This window comes from Pangasianodon hypophthalmus, chromosome 23 (genome assembly GCF_027358585.1).
Source record: "Pangasianodon hypophthalmus isolate fPanHyp1 chromosome 23, fPanHyp1.pri, whole genome shotgun sequence".
Taxonomy (NCBI): Eukaryota; Metazoa; Chordata; class Actinopteri; order Siluriformes; family Pangasiidae; genus Pangasianodon; species Pangasianodon hypophthalmus.
The window spans coordinates 18180790-18194347 of NC_069732.1; the positions used below are offsets into that span (position 1 = coordinate 18180790).

General features: G+C 40.0%; 1 protein-coding gene across 3 annotated transcripts in view; it reads right to left on the minus strand.

Moving 5' to 3' along the window:
• cdip1 (cell death-inducing p53 target 1) overlaps positions 1-13558 on the minus strand; it is a 14047-nt gene extending 489 nt beyond the window's left edge. The window contains exons 1-5 of one of the 3 annotated variants that reach the window (XM_026929750.3): positions 13401-13558; positions 6612-6731; positions 4966-5079; positions 2607-2880; positions 1-1398 (exon numbers count right to left, since the gene is read on the minus strand). The exon at positions 1-1398 is cut by the window's left edge and continues 489 nt beyond it. In XM_026929750.3, coding sequence (XP_026785551.1) covers positions 1287-1398; positions 2607-2880; positions 4966-5079; positions 6612-6696 — 585 coding nt within the window. In that variant the 5' untranslated portion in view covers positions 6697-6731; positions 13401-13558 and the 3' untranslated portion in view covers positions 1-1286. Of the gene's footprint in view, positions 1399-2606; positions 2881-4932; positions 5080-6611; positions 6732-9794; positions 9988-13400 lie in introns of those variants that run through there. The other 2 variants (XM_026929748.3, XM_053228697.1) reach the window with 2 other exon arrangements.

The following is a 13558-nucleotide window of genomic DNA, read 5'->3' on the forward strand; positions in this document are numbered from 1 at the left end:
ATGAACGGAAAAGAACTAAATGAAAACATACAGAAAAACACAGATGAAACGTGCTGTTTGTCACACTTACTCGACTTCCTGCTGCCTTCCCCACAACAAATGTTGCACACAAAAACAGGGCGAGGTCCCAGGAATGAAACAATGATCTTTTAGTTATGAACACATAACCTGCTTTTAGCTCGGGGGGCAGATGACGCACACACAGGACGTGTGGACGATTACAGAGATTTTACAGAAAGCCAGAGTTTGATCACCTTCTTCCTCCAAACATGCTCCTTCCTAATGATTGTATCAGAGTAAATTATTTAAAGGATCATAAAAAGCCTGTGATTGACTGTATGTTCTCAGCTGCACCATGTATAATTTCCCCTTCTGAAATGAATTAGGCTTAATACGAAAGTGCACATCAAGGCCCACCAACAGCACAGAAGCACTTCACCGTGAAGATGAAGGAGCATTAGAGTTATTTATAACATTCACAGTTCAGTAAGACAGCAAACGCAGCAATGGACGTACCTTAAAATATAGTGCAGAACCTGTCGAATATTTCTTTCTTTATTACAAAGGAGCATTGATGTGAATATTTGCATTACGTTTCCTGACAGCTTAAGAAATTTTCATGTAAAATTGCACAGGTCTACACAAGTGTGTACTATAACGGAGAATAATGAATCTTGCGAATGCAAACTACCCTGATTACAAAAACGTTTTAACTGTAACATCACTATGAGAATATAAACACGTTAGTCTTCACAGCGGCATCCTGCAACTAAAACTGTAGTCCTTGGCCATTGTATTCACAGACACAGACATGAAAATCTTTCACATTAGCTTGTTAGAATAATTATACATAACAGAATTAAATAATTATAATAAAAATAATATCGACCCTGAAATGGACTTCAGTTACATCAGATCAAGTGACTTCATTCTAGAGATGATACTTGAACTGCCACTAACCTAAAATCCTAACAGCACTTCCACAACACTATCAATAAATGTTTCCATTATGCATATAAATGTACTGACTCATCATCCCTTCTTCTCCTTTTTCTTCTACTTACCTATTTTTTTAAATTAATCTTGTAGTATCACTAACTAAATCTAAGGCTTTTAAATAGTTATATACAGTCATTATTGGATGAATAGGTAGTAAAAACAAACAAACAAAAAAAAACTAGCCAATGAGCTGGGGAATAAAGCGCAGAAAAGGAAAACAGAAAAAAGCTGCGGAACCCATGAGAGGGAGCCGTGAGTACATCCAGGGTGAGCACTGGGGGACGCTGTTAGCATATGCGCTTGTATGTGTAGATGTAGCCCTTGCAGTTGGGGCAAGTGTGCGTCACATCCTTGAGGTCATCAATCAGACATGGGATCAAGCAGCAGCCCAGATCACAGCTGCAGAACAAGAGGGGGGGAAAAAAACAGTCATTTATGGGCCATCACGTGATGGCAGCAATCAGCACAGACCCTTCATCATGATGCTGCATGGAGGTTAGTGCTGTCATTTCAAACCACAACAAAGCAGCTTTACAACCAGTTCTACCACAGCTGGACCCTCAGGGAAGGCCTTAACCCTAACAGCGATTACAGGTGCCTAAATATCTGCACAGTACTCCACCCCTGCACCCCTACTTCCCCTTCAGGTGTATGAGAAAGAGAGATGGGATATGCTAAGAGAAAAATATACACCGATGAGCCAAAACATTATGACCACCTGCTGAATATGCTGTCGGTCCTCCATGTGCTGCCAGAACAACTCTGACCCGCCGACTCTACCAGACCTCTGAAGGTGTGCTGTGGTATCAGGCAGCAATACTTTAGCAGCAGATCCATTAAGTCCTGTAAGTTGTGAGGTGGAGCCACCACGGAATGGACTTCCCACAGACGCCCGATCAGATTGAGATCTGTGGAACATGGAGGTTGGGGCAACACCTTGAACTCTTGGTCATGTTCCTCAAACTATAGCCGAACAATGTGTGAAGTGTAGCAGGCTGCATTATTCTGATGAAAGAAGGAATATCACTGCCATGACAGGTCCATGTACCTGGTCCACAGTGATGTTTAGGTAGGTGGCACGTGTCAAACCAATATCCATGTGACTCCCCAGTCCCAGGGTTTCCCAGCAGCACATTGCACTCACATCATACTCCCTCCCACAGTGCATCTCTTCCCCAGGTAAACAGTGCACACGGACCTGGCCACGAAAACAGGACTCATCGGACCAGACAACCTTCTTCCACTGCTCCAAGGTTCTGATGCTCATATGCCTGTTGTAGGACCTTTCGATGGTGGACAGGGTCAGCACGGGGTCACGGGGTCAACACAGCAGGGTGCGATGCACTGTGTATTCTGACGCATTCCTCCTGTGACCATCATTATCATTTCTGTGAGAACCAACTATTCACTTACTGTATAATATATCCCAGACCTTGATGTTGTTACGAGATAATCAATATTATTCGCTTTATTTGTGAGTGGTCATAATGTCTCATCGGTATATGTATCAATGCTAATGCCAACTCAATAAAGTTATTCTATGGCTTATTCGAGCACCAGAAGATGATTTAAGGGGAACAGACCAGCTATCAAGTCATACCACTTACCCCACAAAGAAGCAGAACAGACAGAAGAGCGTGTTCATGAGGCCCACGTCATGGCTAATTCGTGTGATGATGGCCTGTTGGCAGTGTGGGCAGACCGTCTGCACTGGTGCTGACTGGAACATCTCACCCTGCAGCACAGTAACCGTAGTAGCCGTGCCTGGCGGCCCAATCACCGTGGCTGTGTGTCCCACAGCCGGGCCACAGTGGCTGGGCCCTGGAGCAAACTGCCCCGGCATGGGGTGGGGGAAGTGTCCAGGAGGAGGGTGGAAGCCGGCTGAAAAACATGAGTTAAAAAAAAGGGAGTCAAACACTTCTATGAGGTTTTGATACTCATTTTGATTCTGGTTGCAGAAACAGTCCTGTTGAAGTGAAATGAAGTGAATGGCAGTTGAACAACAGGCCTAGCACACTGGCAGAGATCACAGATAAGTCAATAGCCAAAACAGCACCAATTCAAACATCATATAAAAGTTGGTCACAGAGCCTAAAGCCAAATGAAATGACCACGACTCTAGTGGGCTCTAGTCTGCCTGTGTGTGGAGTGTGGGAGGGGCACAGGCTCAAATTTCTTGACTCCTGATTGAGTGTCAGGAAAAGAAGATATCTGGCAGACATTCACAGATGCAGTGGATCTTCTTAACACAGGATGTAGTAATAACTGAATGAAGCTGTACTACAAGCCTGGAAAAGCATCACGAAAGAACAATGCAACAGTTTGGTGGGTTACCAGCTTGATGCATTGCAAGCAAATATTTAATGTTATTTACTGTAATTTACTTTAAAGCTGTCTGTTCCTATACTTTTGCACACCTAGACATAGGGTGGTCTGACACCAAAGGTGCCATGTTCTAAGTTTAACACATCTAGATGTAAATATGAGGAAATGAAAGCTGAAATTCTGATCTATCGTCTCACATTCATCTTTTGATCTCAAATCCAAATGTCTTCAGTGTATAGCAAAAACAAAAGAATTGGCTTTGCGGTTCCAATACTTTCGGAGGGGACTCATATACTGTGTGTGTGTGTATATATGTAATGTGTAATATATAACGGCTAGGTATCACACATACACACACACACACACACACGTCATGCCAACAAGAAAAAGAAATGCTGAGTGTCCACTGAACCAGTCGTGTGAGACATGCTTGTTTTGCTATCGCTGGCTCAGGTATGGGAGAGCAAATTTGAGTGTGGTGTGTTTAGTACAGATTAGCAGCAAGTTACAAGTTTGGTAATGTGCGATGCCTAGCTGTTAGTGTGTGATCTCCCAGGACTGTACAGTGTGACAATTTTGCTCACATTTGCAATTAAAAAATATTCTGTGTGAAGATAAATATTAATTCCCTCACTCTGCCAAGGCTGTGTTATCAAAGAAGCATCTGAGGCAGTGTGGCTGTCTAGATAAGCTAACTGTGATAGATTAATTAGAATAAGAAACAATGAAAAGGTATTTTGTAAAGCACGACAAGCACATCGTGACCCAAACACACACGCGTAGAACTGAATCGCTGATTCCGATAACGAATCAGGCACAGAGGTTTACACGGGTGTCAGTCTTCTGTTTAACAGATTATTATGTGTTCAGTCTGACAGGACATCATTCAGACCGACCTCAGTACATGAACGTGTTTAGTTCTTATTAACCTATCAGTGGGATTATTTACAGATTATTAGGCTGCATGTTAACACAGCTAATGACAGAATGTGAAATTGTTTACGAAGCCATTTTGTTTTTTGTTTAAGTAACTTCAAGAGTCGAGTCAAGAGTCGTTTATTTATCACTTGCACGGTTACACTGGGCATTGAAATGCTTGTGACGAGGCTCAGATTTAGACATTGACGGTACAAACACTTATTAGACATGAACAAACACATATTTAGACATGAGTGGCTGAGATGATGCAGTAGTGTAACAAGGTAAGTGAGGTGAATGAAACAGTGGAGTACAATGGCAGAGTATGTGACAGCTTCGGACGTGTCTAAGCTACTTTAGCTTCTCTTTTTTTGGCAAGTTTTATTCATTAGTAGTTATTAAATTCTCAGATATGAATGTACTGAGTTTGCTAGCACTTGTGCTACCACTTGAAACCGTAAGTGTACAGACCTGTCTCCTGATGTTTAGTGTGTGTACCCTAGTTTTTCAGTCACCATATAAACAGTATGTAATACCCGGTCTATTCACAATTCATATAGGAGAAATACAGTACAACAGAAGAACCCCGCTACACAAGCCGTAACAGTGACTGAGCCCTGCACAGCATTACTCTAAGTGTTATCATCATTACAAGATTCTTAAAGAGGTGAACAGCAGTGGCAGGCTTACCATGCGGGTATGGCATGGGCATAGGACCCTCACCTGGCACGTGTGGGGGCACGAAGCCTGGCTGCATCGTGGCCTCGTAAGGTGGAGGGCCATACTCCGGAGGCAGCGGCTGTCCATATGGGGGTCCGCTCGTTACCGGGGCTGAGCCTACGGTACAAATCAGTTGGATAACATACGATTTAAAACATATAAATGAAATGATTATTAATAAAATGATCATGTTTACACAGTGGTTAAGGCAGCGGTATTCAAACTATGGGGCGTAGGTGAGATGGAAAAAAAAATTTAAATGACCATTTCATATTTTACACAATTTGGGTCACATTTTAACAGCAAAAATATGCCGAGCGTGCACTCCTTTTTTATCCCGTGAAATCGACATGTGAATCCAGAATGATTGACAGTTGCGCAGTTGTTTTGCTCTCTCCGCCTGAAAGATGCGCTGATACAGCGTTCTCGCATTCTGTCACGGTAAATGGAGGGGTTTTTTTTTTTTTTTTTTTTTTTGAGATGTCTCAAGTGAAATAAAGTGTAACAATGTGTGTCCAACTTAACCATCATTAACTAAGTGGACGTGCATCCAAAAATGTGCAAAAATGTGCAAATGAGTCTGGTTCCTCTCAAGGTTTCTTCCTCATGTCGTCTCAGGGAGTTTTTCCTCACCACCATCACCTCTGGCTCGCTCATTAGGGATAAATTCATACATTTACAATTTATATCCTGAATGTATTTATTTCTGTAAAGCTGCTTTGTGACAAAGTCCATTGTGAAAAGCACTGTACAAATAAAATAGAATTGGACTGAACTGAATTGAATAGATGATTAACATCAGTTAACTATAGTGTTTATTAGGACAACACAGAAATAGAAAAAATGCTGAAAATTTTGACTATAAAAAAAATAAATAAATAAAACAGGCCCACGATGAAGTTTATAAACCAACACTTTACAAATTATTTTAATGGTAATTATAATTGGACAGTGATTTAAAACGCTGTTTGTTTGTTTTTCTCTCCTGCTACATTCCCGGTTTCCGGAAGGACGTTAGACAACAATTTGGATTATATCGGAAATGTACTGGTGTGTCTCTTACTGTTTATTATACACGGCAGGAGCAAAGCTATAAATAAATAAATGAATAAAAATACATTTAAAAATACATTAGTAAATAAATAAATAAATAAATAGGCACACAGGCTAAATAAATAAATAAATAAGCAATTAAATAAGAGATGTACTAAATAGTAAAAAAGTTTTAAAAGTATAAAATATTCTATACTGTGCACATTAAAAATCTATTCGAGTTCAAATTAATTTGGGATAAAAATTCTCTCTTTCTGGTGTTACCTTATCAAATACCCCTTTAAAAGACCTTACTGAATAATAGCACTGTCTGATGATATCAATAAAATGGGCTTCGAAGGCAGTCGAATGCGTGTCAAATGCGTGTGATAGTTTTGGTAATACCTTTGAATTTGAAAACTTAATAAGCAGGAAAATAATAACACAACAAAATATTCTATTTTACATTTTAGTTCTGGTTTTAAGTAACCCAGACAGCAGTCATTAACAAGCCAGGCTTCGCTCCTGGTCTCCTGGGTTTTCGCTCTGTAATTCAGAAATATGTTTATAGTTGGAATATAATGTCTATAGAAAGAAGAAAAGATGAAGAGCTGTACCAGAGACTGGAGGCTGTCCATTCTTCTCCTCTATAAGAGGAGCGCTGGGGCCCCCTGGATAGGGCGGAGGGGGGTCGCTGGACATGCTGCTTCTCAGGGAGCGAACTTCACCTGCACACTCTGTGGAATCACAAACAGTACATTCTGCTCAATCTAAAGCTCGGGTAGGAGCTTAAATCCACTTAACTACCTGACGTGACAGACGACCCATAAGCAACCCACAGTCACAAGCATCTCTGAAGTTACGTTTCAGCTCACAGAACACACACACTTCCATTTAACTGATGTTTAAATCCACACCAACTCCACAAGCTGGCTGATTCAAGCACGTTTATGAAATTACTCCGTCCTGCTGTTTTTTTAATCCAAAATTTTCCTTGTGCACACAAGTGAAACATGAAATTCCATAAAAATCCATTCAAATCACACTCACTTTCCGAATGTTGTGAACTTTATTTCAAAATCCAAATCTACGATTCTGATTACGTGGTCTGTAGTTACAGAGGAGAGTGTTCCCTGTGTTGGTGTAAACATGTGGAACAGCTGCGTATGTGCGTTTGTGTGTGTGTACGTGCGTTTGTAAAAACACTGTATTAAATATCTTCACCAAAAAAGAATCAGAAAATAGTTTCATATCATTTTCTGAATCATTCATAATTGTCAAAGTCTTTCATATTAGCTTACCAGAAAAAAAAGTTGTGTTCTTTTGTGGTGTTTGTTACTTCGATGCCAAAATTTTGAAAATCTGAAAAGGTCTGACCAGCAAACTGTAGCTAAATTTTGCTCTTAACACAAACACACATATATTAAAAGCTTATTTTAATAAAACATCCATGATGTCAGTGTTAAAACCCTGTATAATAACGCAGATTAAAGAGACTGTCGCTGTCGCACTGTTGTGCCCATGAAAGAAGAATCGCACTGTAACATGCACTCAATAAATATGAAGTTTAAAACTATTTTTAAAAGCATGGCATATGGAGACAGTAAAATATTCTCTTCATAGACGATTTTCAAGTGCTCCATGGAAGACGTTCAGCAAGACAACATGAAAAAGACTGAAATTTCTAGCTATTAAAAGAACTTTCAATTGTGGCCACAATCTTGATCTTAGTTCGTTTCTGTTCTCACTTACGTTACAGCAGCTATAAACAGTCTTTCCTTCACCAGTTTATCTATATTTCAAATATTTGACGATATTTGGACCAATGCCAGAATGTAATCAGTTCATCTAACCACTTATTTTTGAAATATTTCACTAACAAGAATTTCCTACAAACCTTTGGCAAAACTGGGGCTTTGAGTCCCTAAACATGAAGCTGTTTGACCTTGCTGTGACCCTGAGCCTGTTTACTCTTACTGCTGTGCTACTCGAGACCGGTCTTTGTCTTGAGACCACAAATCAGTGGTCTCAGTCTTGTCTTGTCTCTATCTCAGCCTACGAAGACTCGTAATATTTAATTTCAACACCATCCAAAACCATAACATCATTCCCTTGAACAAGTACTCAGAATATAAATGTCTGTCTCTGCGTGTGCAGTTATATAGCGCCTATAACTTTCAAGTGACTATGTTTCAAAATACGCCATCCTCTTACATTTAAAATAATAGGGCTGCAGGATATTAAAGAAAAAAGCGATATGTGGTATGATAATGCCATAAGTGTGTAAAATCAATTTAAATTATATTTATGTATATATATTTCTATATTTAAAAACTGAAAATGACATATCCACCATACGTTTCATGTTCTTTTGAGGAAAAGAAAGCATTCTCTGCTATCGGTGTCGCCCTAAAACTTTGATTTTTCGTAACTTTTTGAAGTATTAAAATCATTCAGTTATCGCTCGCCCCTGCGATATGCATATCATGATATTTACATTTGCGATATTTCGATAATTTCGATATATTTTGCAGCCCTATAAAATAATATAGCACAAGTCCTTGTAATGTCCAGCTGTATTTGGTCTCAGAAAGTTGTACGAGCCAAAACAAACGCATTTTATTCACCTGGAAATGTGCTTTGATTTGCAAATCTTTACATGTGCTGTTGCATTTCTCTAAAAAATTAATCTTTTGTATAATTATCAAACTCTGTCATTTCATTTAGCTCATGCTCTCTAACTCCACAATGTGATGATATAAAACAGGATTCCACTGCAGTGCTTGATAGAAGAATGGGCTATGCTTAACATGTCCTGTGCATGTCCTGGGTATGTATTCGTACAAAATGATAATACTAAAGTCGAGGGGTTATTTATTAAATTTCGTGTGAGGATAGGAAGATACTACAACCAGCAAATTGGTGTTGGTCTCATCCTGGTCATACTCGGTCATGACTCTGTTGGCTATGGTCTTCACTCGGTCTTGAACCCAACACTACTGTTTTTATCAATTCCGAAATCTAATCAGTTCATCTGCTTACAATGATAATTCCATATAAATCCTATAACTTATATCATTATAATCAATTATAATTCCATTATAATCCTATAAAGTATATCATTCAGCCACTGGTTCTTGACCTATCGCACTAACTGGAATCTCGGACGGACGCACAACCCTAAAACAAAATGCCTTCACCTCCTAGTGACAGAGGCATAAAAAATGCAGTTTATCATATTACTGAGAAAAAGCAAGAGCTTCCTATGTTGGAAAACTTAAAGGACTTATGACTATTACGCTGGAGACTCCTAGTGAAAATGTTCAACAAATGTCTCCTTACAGAAAACTTCATCATATCAATGATTACACTTTTTTTCTGTTTAAATCCGTTGATGTAGAGCAGATGTCTTCAGTCTTACCCATAAAGGGCCGGTGTGGCTGCAGGCTTTCATTCCAACCAAATTTCACTTGTTTAGTCAGTTTATCTTAGTCTCCATTCACCTGTCGAGTGTGCCTCCGTGTGGCTGTAATGAAAGCCTGCCTCCACGCCGGCCCTGTACGGAGACCGAGACCCCGATGTAGAGCATTCACATACACGCCCATGTGTAATGTGCTGCTATAAAAACATATTAAAGCAAGCACATGAATATAAACCTGTGATCTGAATAGAACTACTGTACAAAGTGTGCATTTATCAAAACTAATAAATCAATTTCAGACCAAACAGATTTGACAATTCACTGTATTCTGCTCCTTGTTGTCTTTTATTAGTTCACTGAAATAAAAGCCAGGTCTTACGCTTTTCAGATTATTCCAAAAGATTAAAAAGTCTTCGAAAGATCCTCCCAGTCCTGTAGGTCAATCCACACTCAGAGTTTCCTTGGAGAGTTGCTGATATATTGCATAACACCTATGAGAGTCAGAATTTTTATCTTAAACCTCTTAAGTTAAGTGAACGACTGCAGCAGCCCTCCAACCTTCTAATGTTCTTACTACTCATCTGTACAACAACCATCCAAAACTTGAATGACCAGAAAGCTGAGGTCTAGTTTTGTTTACAGTAATGCGAGGGAGCTCCAGTTTAGGAAGAATGGAAAAAATACACCACTAGCCAGTTAAATGTCTTCTACCAAACACATGGGACTTTCTGAACAGACAAAATGCTCACTCAGTAGCTCCTACACTCCAAGAGCAACTTCTGCACGGAATAAAACATCGCTTTGCAAAAAGAAAAGAGACAGATGTGGTGGAAAAGCCCAGATCCAAAAAATGTAAACTGACATCATCATGCGTATCAGAATTCTACCACATGTACCTGTCCAAGGCATATCCAATTCCAGTCCAGCAGAACCACAGCACTATAAACTCCATCACTCACACGCTGGGTTACAATTTCTGCCAGATACAACAGGAAAGTTTACAGAAAACACACAAGTTTAATTTCTAATGGGAAAGTTACACTATATGGCCAAAAGTATGTGCACCCCTGAACATCACACCCATATGTGCTTGTTGAACATTTATTCATTCCAGATTTATTCCCCTGTGTTTGCTGTTATAATAAGTTCCACTAGATGTTGGAGCGTGGCTGTGTGGATTTGTGTTCATTCAGCTACAAGAGCATTAGTGAGATCAGGCGCTGATGTTGGGATGTCGAGGAGGTCTGGGGTTCAGTCGGTGTTCCAGTTCATCCCAAAGGTGTTCAGTGGGGTTGAGGTCAGGGCTCTGTGCAGGACACTCGAGTTCTTCCACTCCAACCTTCACACACCATGTCTTCATGGAGCTCGCTTTGTGCACAGGGGCGTTGTCATGCTGGAACAGGTTTGGGCCTCTTAGTTCCAGTGAAGCAAAATCTACAGCATTCAAAGACATTCTTCCAACAACAGGTTGAGGAACAACCACATATGGCTGTGATGGTCAGGTGTCCATAAAGTTTTGGTCATAGAGCATATCTAATATGACTGCAAGTAATTCTGTTGTAATGTACAGTAAACAGAAAAAAAAAACTGCTTATAATACATGTCCACATGGCCGACATTTTCACAGTTCCGCTCTCAAAATGTTGCACAGAAGATGGCCAGTCCAAACAAAATCTGCGTATATCTGTGCACTTACTAATTATCATCACCATTAGCATCATTTGTAAAATATTACATCTGACACTTCGTCCTGGCTTATTTAATTTTTTATGTCAAACCTTTTTCTCTTTCATCCAAAATCTAAAGCATTTCTGACCATTTTCAGACAAAGCTGTTCAGTGGCATCCCTAATAAATATAGTATACTGATGTTAAATACATTCTTGTCTAATGTTCGCTAAATCTAACGTACATTGGTGGAATTTATTTCACATTAAAGGTGCATTAGGTAAGATTTGTGAAAATTAGGTCTCTAATTAAATCTGTTAAATATGCAGCATTGAATAAGTCTTGAATGTTTTTTTTTTTTTTTTTTTACCCCTTTAGCTCACTCCCATTCCCACCTATGTACACAAAGCTCCACCCCTAGGACCTATGGTGGTTCAAATCAAATTAGCATGTGAACTAGAGTTAGCATTAGCAAGGAATGTCATGATATCACTTTCAAGCGCACTAATTCTGCATCCCACTTCATCCCTGTCAGCAGTAATGAATTACTCTGGGTTTATTCTGGTTGTGCTGAGCTTCTTGTCACAGAGAGATGTGTCCTGCCTGCACTGGACGCCTGCTGATTTGAGACTGAGATGTGGGCGAAGTGAAGGAGTGCTGGGGCGTGTCTATACAATGACTGACAAGAGGCCCATCCAAACACAAACACACATTCTGGACCGTAACGGGATTTATTTTCAGCCACGTAATATGTTTGTGGCGAGGCTGTGGTTTAAACCATTATTTTTTATCATTTCTACATTTTTTTCCATATTATTTGTACCAGTAAGAAACAAAAAATACAGACTATTGCACCTTTAATGAACTCAAAACATTCTCTAAATACCGTAAGAGAAAGGGCATGGGAGTTTGCAGGAAGTGGGCGGGGCTTCCAGGTGGTGTCTATTAATATCAGAGGGTTTAAAACACCTGAGAAGATCATTCCAGATTCACAAGTCGTCTAGATCATTTCCTGTTGTATCGGGGAGAAAAAGACTGCTGTTGGTGTATTCCTGAGTGATAACACTGACTGCACCTCAGACCTCCTCACCCAACATTAGCACCTGATCTCACTAATGCTCTTAAAATCTAGTGGAAAGCCTTCCCAGAAGAGTAGGAAGCAAAGCGGGGCTAAATCTGGACGATATCGAGCAAACTAGAGAGCGGAGCTTCATTTGCGCTTCGTAATCTTCTAATTCAAGTGTTAAAGTCCGTAACGTCCTGGCAAACAGAAAGATTTGTTCATGGCTATGTTGCCTTTAGACAACGCTTTTACTCAAATGAAAGAGCAGCTCACAGCTCACGGTCCTGCCATTTGTCCTGTTGCGTAATCTGTACTTGTCTGATTAGTTTATTTACTTTGAGCTTCTCTTTCATTGGCATTTTTGTATCAAGTAAAAAACTGAAAATCTCACTCCAGAATTTCAGCCTTACCATCAGTGACAACTCTGATTTTGATTTTTATAGCATTGTTTATGTAAACATCTGCTTAGACAGCTGTAATGCCAACATTTAAAAAAAAATATTCAGATTGCAAAACACGTCTTAGATTAGAAAGGGCTCAGCTAGATAGCATACAGCTAGAGGGATTAGTGTGATTAGTACAGCAGACTGAGTGATGCAGGAGCATAGGCAGCTAGCTAACCCCACTGAAAAACTACACAAACCCTCACAGAATTTGTAATGGTTTTAATGGTTTTAATGGGGATTGTAATGGTTTTAATGGTCTCTGTGGGTCTCTACTGGTAATCTGTTGCCTTCTGGTTGGTGGCAGGTTGTGTCTAAGTGGATAGCATTAGGGACCAGTAATGCTGACGGTTGTAATGTTTACCAGCTGATGGTCTGTAATGGTGTTTGTAGTGGAAACCATTAGAGCTCCTGTGATGGTTTCTGTTGGTTTTTTTCAGCAGGGTAAAAGCCACGCCCACTAATGCACACAGCTAGCATAAGAGGCTAGCTAACTGATTAAGCACATAAACAAAGGCTGAACTGAATGTCGAGCACAGCGCAGAAAAACACAGGTCCAGATGAGGATTATCACGATTGTGTCCGCTTCAGAAAGCTGCTGCACTGCAGTCAGTGATAAATAAAACCATAAATAAATAAACAAATACATACATAAATAAATAAGTAACGGTTGTGCTTAGTTGCCTTCTGAGAAATGATGAGCTAACTCAGGCTAATGACAGGAACTAGCTGAGACTCAGCACTCAGCACTCCGACACAAAATCCTGCCAAAATATTAATCAGAAATAATGTGCATGATGATGTTGAGTTACCTGAGGTGTGTCTGAGCCTAGACACTTCTGCTTAGTGAAGTTAGCCAAGTCGCTCAGCTGCTATAGCCGTTAGCTCTTCTCCAATAACATGCACTGGGAATGGAGGATTTGACGTAACCACAGAGACAGAGAGAGGAGGGAGGTGTGTGTGTGTGTGT